The sequence below is a fragment of the Tachyglossus aculeatus genome, chromosome 1 (genome assembly GCF_015852505.1).
Source record: "Tachyglossus aculeatus isolate mTacAcu1 chromosome 1, mTacAcu1.pri, whole genome shotgun sequence".
Classification (NCBI taxonomy): Eukaryota; Metazoa; Chordata; class Mammalia; order Monotremata; family Tachyglossidae; genus Tachyglossus; species Tachyglossus aculeatus.
The window spans coordinates 6,507,720-6,520,498 of NC_052066.1; the positions used below are offsets into that span (position 1 = coordinate 6,507,720).

At 45.4% G+C, this 12,779-nt stretch overlaps 1 protein-coding gene across 2 annotated transcripts in view; it reads right to left on the minus strand.

Moving 5' to 3' along the window:
* Window positions 1-254: 254 nt before the first annotated feature.
* SLC35F5 (solute carrier family 35 member F5) overlaps window positions 255-12,779 on the minus strand; it is an 88,782-nt gene continuing 76,257 nt past the window's right edge. For both annotated transcript variants that reach the window (XM_038744463.1, XM_038744462.1), the window contains exons 13-14: window positions 9,196-9,283; window positions 255-590 (exon numbers count right to left, since the gene is read on the minus strand). In XM_038744463.1, the coding sequence (XP_038600391.1) occupies window positions 9,199-9,283 (85 nt within the window). In that variant the 3' untranslated portion in view covers window positions 255-590; window positions 9,196-9,198. The remainder of the gene's footprint in view (window positions 591-9,195; window positions 9,284-12,779) is intronic.

Genomic DNA, 12,779 nt, shown 5'->3' on the forward strand with positions numbered 1-12,779 from the left:
TTTATTAGTAATAATAATAATGATGATAATAGTAACATTTGTCTGGTGATTTATTCCCACAGGGCTCCACACCATCCCGGAAACCCCATCCCGGCGAGTCCCGCCGTCGCCTGTCACCCCCAGACCCTCCCACCGGCCCCCGATTCTGCCCCTCCGCCCCCCTCGGCGGCTCCGGGATGATCTCCCTGTCCTGAAAGGAGACAACTGTGTGGACGCCCTCCGGACACGCGTCCAGCCCGGCCACGGAGCGCGGGGGTCCCAGGGATGGATCCCGACCCCTCTCCGGGCAGGTGGTGACGGTCCGGGGGTCGCCCCCGGGATGGAGGCCCCTCAGAGGTCAGAGGTCGCGGCGTCCCCCTCGACGGCAGGCGAGGCGGAAGGGGAACGAACGTCCCATCGAGGGCTTCGGGAAATCCAAGTTGAGTTTTGGACCTTTCGGGAGCTGAAATGTTGCCCCGGGGAGGTCGCTGGAGGTGGTCTCTTCCCGGGGTTCGGGGTCTCCATCCAGGGCCGGGCTGAGGGGCGGTGTGGGAGACGACCCCGGGGTCGGCTTTCCGCCTCGCCGACCGCTTCTTCCGGGCTGTGGGTCGCTTGGGAGAGGAGGGATTCAGAGAGATAACCACATTCCCCTTCTCATTCATTTGTTCATTCATTCAATCGTATTTATTGAGCGCTTCCTGGGTGCAGAGCACTGTACTGAGCGCTTGGGAATCAATCAATCAATCAATCGTATTTATTGAGCGCTTACTGTGTGCAGAGCACTGGACTAAGCCCTTGGGAAGTACAAGTTGGCAACATACAGAGACGGTCCCTACCCAACACCAGGCCCACAGTCTTCTCCCGCTCCCTTCTGCGTCCTCCTTGCACTTGGATTTGCTCCCTTTCATTCAGTCATTCATTCATTCAATCGTATTTATTGAGCGCTTACTGTGTGCAGAGCACTGGACTAAGCCCTTGGGAAGTACAAGTTGGCAACATACAGAGACGGTCCCAACCCAACACCAGGCTCACAGTCTTCTCCCGCTCCCTTCTGCGTCCTCCTTGCACTTGGATTTGCTCCCTTTCATTCAGTCATTCATTCATTCAATCGTATTTATTGAGCGCTTACTGTGTGCGGAGCACTGTACTAAGCGCTTGGGAAGTACAAGTTGGCAACATGTAGAGACGGTCCCTATCCAACAACGGGCTCACAGTCTTCTACCGCTCCCTTCTGTGTCCTCCTTGCACTTGGATTTGCTCCCTTTCATTCAGTCATTCATTCATTCCATCGTATTTATTGAGCGCTTTCTGTGTGCAGAGCACTGGACTAAGCGCTTGGGAAGCACAAGTTTCATTCAGTCATTCATTCTGTCGAATTTATTGAGCGCTTGCTGCATGCGGGGCACTTTACTGAACGCTCAGCAGAGGACGAAATGACAATCAACTTACACATTCCCCTTTCATTCATTCATTCATTCAATCGTATTTATGGAGCACTTACTGTGCGCAGAGCACTGGACTAAGCGCTTGGGAAGTACAAGTTTCATTCAGTCATTCATTCTGTCTAATTTATTGAGCGCTTGCAGCATGAGGGGCACTGTACTGAACGCTTGGGAGAGGACGATATGACAATCAACTGACACATTCCCCTTTCATTCATTCATTCATTCAATCGTATTTATGGAGCGCTTACTGTGTGCAGAGCACTGGACTAAGCACTTGCGAAGCACAAGTTTCATTCAGTCATTAATTCTGTCGAATTTATTGAGCACTTGCTGCATGCGGGGCACTGTACTGAACGCTCGGGAGAGGACGAAATGACAATCAACTGACACATTCCCCTTTCATTCATTCATTCATTCATTCAATCGTATTTATGGAGCGCTTACTGTGTGCAGAGCACGGGACTAAGCGCTTGGGAAGCACAAGCTTCATTCAGTCATTCATTCTGTCGAATTTATTGAGGGCTTGCTGCATGCGGGGCACTGTACTGAACGCTTGGGAGAGGACGATATGACAATCAACTGACACGTTCCCTTTCATTCATTCATTCATTCATTCATTCAATCGTATTTATGGAGCGCTTACTGTGTGCAGAGCACTGGACTAAGCGCTTGGGAAGCACAAGCTTCATTCAGTCATTCATTCTGTCGAATTTATTGAGGGCTTGCTGCATGCGGGGCACTGTACTGAACGCTTGGGAGAGGACGATATGACAATCAACTGACACGTTCCCCTTTCATTCATTCATTCATTCATTCATTCAATCGTATTTATGGAGCGCTTACTGTGTGCAGAGCACTGGACTAAGCGCTTGGGAAGCACAAGCTTCATTCAGTCATTCATTCTGTCAAATTTATTGAGGGCTTGCTGCATGCGGGGCACTGTACTGAACGCTCGGGAGAGGACGATATGACAATCAACTGACACGTTCCCCTTTCTTTCATTCATTCATTCATATTTATGGAGCGCTTACTGTGTGCAGAGCACTGGACTAAGCGCTTGGGAAGTACAAGTTTCATTCAGTCATTCATTCTGTCGAATTTATTGAGTGCTTGCTGCATGCGGGGCACTGTACTGAACGCTCGGGAGAGGACGATATGACACATTCTCCTTTCTTTCATTCATTCATTCATATTTATGGAGCGCTTACTGTGTGCAGAGCACTGGACTAAGCACTTGGGAAATACAAGTTTCACTCAGTCATTCATTCTGTCGAATTTATTGAGCGCTTGCTGCATATGGGGCACTGTACTGAACGCTCGGGAGAGGACGATATGACAATCAACCGACCCATTCGCCTTTCATTCATTCATTCAATCGTATTTATGGAGTGCTTACTGTGTGCAGAGCACTGGACTAAGCGCTTGGGAAGTACAGGTTTCATTCAGTCATTCATTCTATCGAATTTATTGAGCGCTTGCTGCATGCGGGGCACTTTACTGAACGCTCGGGAGAGGACGATATGACCATCAACTGACACGCTCCCCTTTCTTTCATTCATTCATTCAATTGTATTTATGGAGCGCTTACTGTGTGCAGAGCACTGGACTAAGCGCTTGGGAAGTACAAGTTTCATTCAGTCATTTATTCTGTCGAATTTATTGAGCGCTTGCTGCATGCGGGGCACTGTACTGAATGCTCGGGAGAGGACGATATGACCATCAACTGACACATTCCCCTTTCTTTCATTCATTCAATCATATTTATGGAGCGCTTACTGTGTGCAGAGCACTGTACTGAGCGCTTGGGAAGTCCAAGTTGGCAACAGATAGAGACGGTCCCTACCCAACAGTGGGCTTCCCCTTCCGCAATGACCTCACAGTCTTGATTCCCTGTCCCTGCCTCAGAGAAGCAGCGTGGCTCAGTGGAAAGAGCCCGGGCTTTGGAGTCAGAGGTCATGGGTTCAAATCCCGACTCGGCCAATTGTCAGCTGTGTGACTCTGGGCAAGTCGCATCACTTCTCTGGGCCTCAGTTCCCTCATCTGCAAAGTGGGGATTAAGACTGTGAGCCCGCTATGGAACACCCTGATTACCTTGTAACCTCCCAAGCGCTTAATACAGTGCTTGGCACATAGTAAGCGCTTAATAAATGCCATCATTCTTATTATTAACATCTGTCTCCCCATCTGGACCATAAGCTCCATATGGGCAGGGAATGCATCTACCAAGACTGTTATCACGTACCCTCCCAAGCGCTTAATACAGTGCTTGGCACATAGTAAGCGCTTAATAAATGCCACATTATTATTATTAGTAACATCTGTCTTCCCATCTGGACCGTAAGCTCCTTATGGGCAGGGAATGCGTCTACCAAGACTGTTGTAGCGTACCCTCCCAAGCGCTTAATACGGTGCACTGCACACAGTAGGTGCTCAATAAATACGATTGAATGAATGAACTGAATGAATAAATACCACTGATGATTGATGGATTGATCGACTGTACTTCCCGTACCCTCCCAAGCACTTAATTCGGTGCTCTGCACCCAGTAGGTGCTCAATAAATACAATTGAATGAATGAACCGAATGAATACCACTGATGATTGATGGATTGATCGACTGTACTTCCCAACTGCTTAGTCCAGTGCTTGGCATATAGTAAGCGCTTAATAAATGCCATCATTCTTATTATTAACATCTGTCTCCCCATCTGGACCGTAAGCTCCCTATGGGCAGGGAATGCGTCTACCAAGACTGTTGTAGCGTACCCTCCCAAGCGCTTAATACGGTGCTCTGCACACAGTAGGTGCTCAATAAATACGATTGAATGAATGAACCGAATGAATAAATACCACTGATGATTGATGGATTGATCGACTGTACTTCCCAAGCGCTTAGTCCAGTGCTTGGCATATAGTAAGCGCTTAATAAATGCCATCATTCTTATTATTAACATCTGTCTCCCCATCTGGACCGTAAGCTCCGTATGGGCAGGGAATGCGTCTACCAAGACTGTCGTAGCGTACCATCCCAAGCGCTTAATACGGTGCTCTGCACACAGCAGGTGCTCAATAAATACGATTGAATGAATGAACCGAATGAATAAATAGCACTGATGATTGATGGATTGATCGACTGTACTTCCCAAGCGCTTAGTCCAGTGCTTGGCACATAGCAAGCGCTTAATAAATGCCATCATTATTATTATTAACATCTGTCTTCCCATCTGGACCGTAAGCTCCTTATGGGCAGGGAATGCATCTACCAAGACTGTCGTAGCGTACCCTCCCAAGAGCTTAATATGGTGCTCTGCACACAGTAGGTGCTCAATAAATACAATTGAATGAATGAACCGAATGAATAAATACCACTGATGATTGATGGATTGATCGACTGTACTTCCCAAGCGCTTAGTCCAGTGCTTGGCATATAGTAAGCGCTCAATAAATGCCACCATTCTTATTATTAACATCTGTCTCCCCATCTGGACCGTAAGCTCCTTATGGGCAGGGAATGCGTCTACCAAGACTGTTATCGCATACCCTCCCAAGCGCTTAATACGGTGCTCTGAACACAGTAGGTGCTCAATAAATACAATTGAATGAACCGAATGAATAAATACCACTGATGATTGATGGATTGATCGACTGTACTTCCCAAGCGCTTAGTCCAGTGCTTGGCATATAGTAAGCGCTTAATAAATGCCATCATTCTTATTATTAACATCTGTCTTCCCATCTGGACCGTAAGCTCCTTATGGGCAGGGAATGCATCTACCATGACTGTTATAGCGTACCCTCCCAAGTGCTTAATACGGTGCCTTGCACACAGTAGGTGCTCAATAAATATGATTGAATGAATGAACCGAATGAATAAATACCACTGATGATTGATGGATTGATCGACTGTACTTCCCAAGCGCTTAGTCCAGTGCTTGGCATATAGTAAGCGCTTAATAAATGCCATCATTCTTATTATTAACATCTGTCTCCCCATCTGGACCGTAAGCTCCTTATGGGCAGGGAATGCGTCTACCAAGACTGTTATAGCGTACCCTCTCAAGCGCTTAATACGGTGCTCTGCACACAGCAGGTGCTCAATAAATACGATTGAATGAATGAACCAAATGAATAAATACCACTGATGATTGATGGATTGATCGACTGTACTTCCCAAGCGCTTAGTCCAGTGCTTGGCATATAGTAAGCGCTTAATAAATGCCATCATTCTTATTATTAACATCTGTCTCCCCATCTGGACCATAAGCTCCTTATGGGCAGGGAATGCGTCTACCAAGACTGTTATAGTGTACCCTCCCAAGCGCTTAATACGGTGCTCTGCATACAGTAGGTGCTCAATAAATACGATTGAATGAATGAACCGAATGAATAAATACCACTGATGATTGATGGACTGATCAAATGTACTTCCCAAGCCCTTAGTCCAGTGCTGTGCACACAGTAAGCGCTCAATAAATACGACTGACTGAATGAATGAATACCACTGATTGACGGATTGATCGACTGTACTTCCCAAGCTCTGAGTCCAGTGCTCTGCACACAGTAAGTGCTCAATAAATACGACTGACAATGAATGAATGAATAAATACCACTGATTGATGGAGTGATCGACTGTACTTCCCAAGCTCTGAGTCCAGTGCTCTGCACACAGTAAACGCTCAATAAATACGACTGACAATGAATGAATGAATAAATACCACTGATTGATGATCGACTGTACTTCCCAAGCGCTTAGTCCAGTGCTCTGCACACAGTAAGCGCTCAATAAATACGACTGACAATGAATGAATGAATAAATACCACTGATTGATGGAGTGATCGACTGTACTTCCCAAGCACTTAGTCCAGTGCTCTGCACACAGTAAGTGCTCAATAAATACGATTGAATGACTGAATGAAGGACTGTGTTTGGAGCCACAAAGAGCGGTCAAATCGGGAAGCTGTGAACTCTGGGAGGACAGGGAGAAGTGGGACCTCGGACCCCCATTTTCCTCTCCTTCTCCCCATCCCCCCCCGCCCTACCTCTTTCCCCTCCCCACAGCACCTGTATATATATATTTGTCCAGATTTATTACTTTATTTGACTTGTCCATATTTACTATTCTATTTATTTTGTTAATGATGTGCATCTAGCTTTACTTCTATTTATTCTGACGATTTTGACACCCGTCTCCATATTTTGTTTTGTCACCTGTCTCCCCCTTCCAGCCTGTGAGCCCGCTGTTGGGTAGGGACCGTCTCTATCTGTTGCCTACTTGGACTTCCCAAGCGCTTAGTCCAGCGCTCTGTGCCCAGTAAGTGCTCAGTAAATCAATCAATCAATCAATCGTATTCATTGAGCGCTCACTGTGTGCAGAGCACGCAGTAAATACGATTGAATGCATAAAAATATATGTATATATGTTTGTACATATTTATTACTCTATTTTACTCGTACATATTTATTCTACTTATTTCATTTGGTTTATATGCTTTGTTTTGTTGTCTGTCTCCCCCTTCTAGCCTGTGAGCCCGTTGTTGGGTAGGGACCGTCTCTAGCTGTTGCCAACTTGGACTTCCCAAACGCTTAGTTCAGAACTCTGCGCCCAGTAAGTGCTCAGTAAGTACGATTGAATGAATAAAAATGTATGTATATATGTTTGTACATATTTATTACTCTATTCATTTTATTTGTACATATTTATTCTACTTATTTTATTTGGTTTATATGCTTTGTTTTGTTGTCTGTCTCCCCCTTCTAGCCTGTGAGCCCGTTGTCGGGTAGGGACCGTCTCTATCTGTTGCCGACTTGGACTTCCCAAGCGTTTAGTCCAGCGCACTGCGCCCAGTAAATATGATTGAATGAATAAAAATATATGTAGATATGTTTGTACATATTTACTACTTTATATATTTTACTTGTACATATTTATTCTATTTATTTTATTTGGTTTATATGTTTTGTGCCCCCCCCAACCTTCTAGACTGTGAGCCCACTGTTGGGTAGGGACCGTCTCTATGTTGCCAACTTGTACTTCCCAAGCGCTTAGTACAGTGCTCTGCACACAGTAAACACTCAATAAATACAATTGATTGATTGATTGATTGTCTGTCTCCCCCTTCTAGCCTGTGAGCCCACCGTCGGGTAGGGACCGTCTCTATCTGTTGCCGACTTGGACTTCCCAAACGCTTAGTCCAGCGCTCTGCGCCCAGTAAATGCTCAGTAAATACGATTGAATGAATAAAAATGTATGTATATATGTTTGTACATATGTATTACTCTATATGTTTTACTTGTACATATTTATTCTATTTATTTTATTTGGTTTATGTGTTTCGTTTTGTTGTCTGTCTCCCCCTTCTAGCCTGTGAGTCCGTTGTCGGGTAGGGACCAGCTTTATCTGTTGCCGACTTGGACTTCCCAAGCACTTAGTCCAGCGCTCTGCGCCCAGTAAGTGCTCAGTAAATACGATTGAATGAATAAAAATATATGTATATATGTTTGTACACATTTATTACTCTATTTATTTTACTTGTACATATTTATTCTATTCATTTTATTTGGTTTATATGTTTTGTGCCCCCCCAACCTTCTAGACTGTAAGCCCACTGTTGGGTAGGGACTGCCTCTAGATGTTGCCAACTTGCACTTCCCAAGCGCTTAGTACAGTGCTCTGCACACAGTAAGGGCTCAATAAATACGATTGATTGATTGATTGATTGATTGATTGTCTGTCTCCCCCTTCTAGCCTGTGAGCCCGCTGTTGGGTAGGGACCGTCTCTATTTGTTGCCGACTTGGACTTCCCAAGTGCTTAGTCCAGCGCTCTGCGCCCAGTAAGTGCTCAGTAAATACAATTGAATGCATAAAAATATATGTATATATGTTTGTACATATTTATTACTCTATTTATTTTACTTGTACATATTTATTCTATTCATTTGGTTTATATGTTTCATGCCCCCCCAACCTTCTAGACTGTGAGCCCACTGTTGGGTAGGGACCGTCCCTATATGTTGCCAACTTGTACTTCCCAAGCGCTTAGTACAGTGCTCTGCACACAGTAAGCAGTCAAGAAATACGATTGGTTGATTGATTGATTGATTGTCTGTCTCCCCCTTCTAGGCTGTGAGCCCGTTGTCGGGTAGGGACCATCTCTATCTGTTGCCAACTTGGACTTCCCAAGCGCTTAGTCCAGCGCTCTGTGCCCAGTAAGTGCTCAGTAAATACGACTGAATGCAAAAATATATATGTATATATGTTTGTACATATTTATTACTCCATTTTACTTGTACATATTTATTCTATTTATTTTATTTGGTTTATATGTTTTGTTTTATTGTCTGTCTCCCCCTTCTAGCCTGTGAGCCCATTGTCAGGTAGGGACCGTCTCTAGATGTTGCCGACTTGGACTTCCCAAGCGCTTAGTCCAGCGCTCTGTGCCCAGTAAGTGCTCAGTAAATACGATTGAATGCATAAAAATATATGTTTGTACATATTTATTACTCTATTTATTTTACTTGTACATATTTATTCCATTTATTTTATTTGGTTTATATGTTTTGTTCTGTTGTCTGTCTCCCCCTCCTAGCCTGTGAGCCCGTTTCGGGTAGGGACCGTCTCTATCTGTTGCCGACTTGGACTTCCCAAGCGCTTAGTCCAGTGCTCTGCACACAGTAAGCGCTCAATAAATAGGATTGAATGAATGAATGAATGAATGAATAAAAAAAGAAACCCCGGCAAGGCAGAGAGTGCGGGTTTTGGGGTGAACTTACGGATCACGAGGAGGAGGTGGTCTCGTCTTCGGGCTGGGTGTGGTGCAGAGGGATGAGGCTCTGACGCTGCTCCCCGTCTTCGGAAAACCTGGGAAAATTTCACGGGGGCTCAGTGACTTCCAGGGAAACGGACGGTTGGATACGTGCGTTTCCCCTGGTGACCAAGGGATGGGATGATGGAGATATATTTATTTATTTTACTTGTACATTTCTATCCTATTTATTTTATTTTGTTGGTATGTTTGGTTCTGTTCTCTGTCTCCCCCTTTTAGACTGTGAGCCCACTGTTGGGTAGGGACTGTCGCTATGTGTTGCCAACTTGTACTTCCCAAGCGCTTAGTACAGTGCTCTGCACATAGTAAGCGCTCAATAAATACGATTGATTGATTGATTGATTGATCACCCAGCCCCACGCCGCTGATGTCCACAGCCATCATTTATTTCCTTCTAATAATGATGGTGATAATAATCATTTCTAGACTGTGAGCCCACTGTTGGGTAGGGACCATCTCTGTTTCCCACTTGGACTTCCCAAGCGCTTAGTACAGTGCTCTGCACACAGTAAGCACTCAATAAAATTGAATGAATGAATGAATAATAACAACCATAATATCATCATCATCATCATCAATCGTATTTATTGAGCGCTTACTATGTGCAGAGCACTGTACTAAGCGCTTGGGAAGTACAAATTGGCAACATATAGAGACAGTCCCTACCCACCAGTGGGCTCACAGTCTAAAAGGGGGAGACAGAGAACAAAACCAAACATACTAACAAAATAAAATAAATAGAATAGATATGTACAAGTAAAATAAATAAATAGAGTAATAAATATGTACAAACATATATACATATATACAGGTGCTGTGGGGAAGGGAAGGAGGTAAGATGGGGGGGATGGAGAGGGGGACGAGGGGGAGAGGAATGATGATGATGGCATTTATTAAGCGCTTACTACGCTTAGTAAAGTGCGTGGCACACAGTAGGACTTAACGAATAACCACAATTATTATTATTAATAATAATAATGGCACTTATTAAGCACTTACTATGTGCAAAGCACTGTTCTAAGTGCTGGGGGGGGATACAAGGTGATCAGGTTGTCCCACAGTGGGGGGCTCACAGTCTTAATCCCCATTTTACAGATGAGGGAACTGAGGCCCACAGAATAATAATAATCATGATGACATTTATTAAATGCTTACTACGTGCCAAGCACTGTTCTAAGCGCTGGGGAAGTTACAAGGTGATCAGGTTGTCCCACGGGGGGACTCACAGTCTTCATCCCCATTTGACAGTTGAGGGAACTGAGGCCCAGGGAAGTGAAGTGACTTGCCCAAAGTCACCCAGCTGACAAGTGGGACTCGGGCCGGGACTCGATGACTCTCCATCTCCCCCATCTTACCTCCTTCCCTTCCCCACAGCACCTGTATATATGTATATATGTTTGTACAGATTTATTACTCTATTTATTTTACCTGTACATATCTATTCTATTTATTTTATTTTGTTAGTATGTTTGGTTTTGTTCTCTGTCTCCCCCTTTTAGACTGTGAGCCCAATATTGGGTAGGGACTCTCTCTAGATGTTGCCAATTTGTACTTCCCAAGCGCTTAGTACAGTGCTCTGCACATAGTAAGCGCTCAATAAATATGATTGATTGATTGATGACTCTGTGACCTTGCTTTATCTGACGAATTAGAATTAGAGAAGCAGCGTGGCTGAATGGAAAGAGCCCAGGCTATGGAGTCAGAGGTCCTGGGTTCAAATCCCGGCTCCGCCACTTGTCAGCTGTGTGACTTTGGGCAAGTCGCTTCACTTCTCTGGGCCTCAGTGACCTCATCTGGAAAATGGGGGTTAAAGCTGTGAGCCCCCCGTGGGACAACCTGATCACCTTCTAACCTCCCCAGCGCTTAGAACAGTGCTTCGGGCACAGTAAGTGCTTAATAAATGCCATTATTATTATTATTAATTACCAATCAATAGATGGTGGGCAAGTCACTTCACTTCTCTGGGCCTCAGTGACCTCATCTGGAAAATGGGGGTTAAAGCTGTGAGCCCCCCGTGGGACAACCTGATCACCTTCTAACCTCCCCAGCGCTTAGAACAGTGCTTCGGACACAGTAAGTGCTTAATAAATGCCTTCATTATTATTATTAATTACCAATCAATAGATGGTGGGCAAGTCACTTCACTTCTCTGCGCCTCAGTTTCCCTCATCGGTAAAATGGGGATGGAAACTGTGAGCCCCACGTGGGACAGGGACAGCGTCCAACTCGTACATTCATTCAAGTATATTTATTGAGCGCTTACTGTGTGCAGAGCACTGTACTAAGCGCTTGACTTGATTTGTTTGTATCTATCCCAGCGCTTAGTACAGTGCCTGGCACATAGCAAGCGCTTAACAACTACCATCATTCTTATTTTTATTGAGAGCTCACTATGTGCCGAGCTCTGGGGGAGGATGACAGAGTTGGCTCGATCTCTGCCCTCAAGGAGCTGACAGTCTACAGTGTGCAGGGCACTGTACTGAGCGCTTGGGAGAGGGAAACAAGAGTTAGTAGACACCATCCCTGCCCTCCAGGAGGTTAGATTCGAGATATGGAGAGGCACAGTGGGGCCTAGTGGGCAGAGCCCGGGCCTGGGATTCAGAAGGACCTGGGTTCTAATCCCGGCTCTGCCACTTGACGGCTGTGTGGCTTTGGGCAAGTTGCTTCACTTCTCTGGGCCTCAGTTCCCTCATCTGTATAATGGGGATGGAGACTGTGAGCCCCACGGGGGACAACTTTTAGACTGTGAGCCCACTGTTGGGTAGGGACTGTCTCTATATGTTGCCAATTTGTACTTCCCAAGCGCTTAGTACAGTGCTCTGCACATAGTAAGCGCTCAATAAATACGATTGATGATGATGATGATGACAACCTGATGACCTCGTATCCCCCCAGCGCATAGAACAGCGCACATAGTAAGCGCTTAACAAACACCATCATTATTATTATTATTATTACTACTACGTGGACTGTGTCCGACCCAATTATCACGTACCTACCCCAGAGCTTAGTAATAATGATGACATTTATTAAGCGCTTACTATGTGCAAAGCACTGTTCTAAGCGCTGGGGAGGATACAAGCTGATCAGGTTGTCCCACGGGGGGCTCACAGTCTCAATCCCCATTTTACAGATGAGGGAACTGAGGCCCAGAGAAGTGGAGTGACTTGCCCAAAGTCACACAGCTGATGGTTGGCGGAGCCGGGATTTCTTTTTTTTTTTTTTTAATTGGCATTTGTTAAGCGCTTACTATGTGCAAAGCACTGTCCTAAGCGCTGGGGAGGATACAGGGTGATCAGGTTGTCCCACGTGGGGCTCACGGTCTTAATCCTCATTTTACAGATGAGATAACCGAGGCCCAGAGAAGTTAAGTGACTTGCCCAAGATCACACAGCAGACATGTGGCGGAGTCGGAATTCGAACCCATGACCTCTGACTTCAAAGCTTGGGCTCTTTCCACTAAGCCACGCTGCTTCTCTCAGTGTGTGGCACATCCTGCCTCTGCCTCTTGTCAGCTGTGTGACCTTGGGC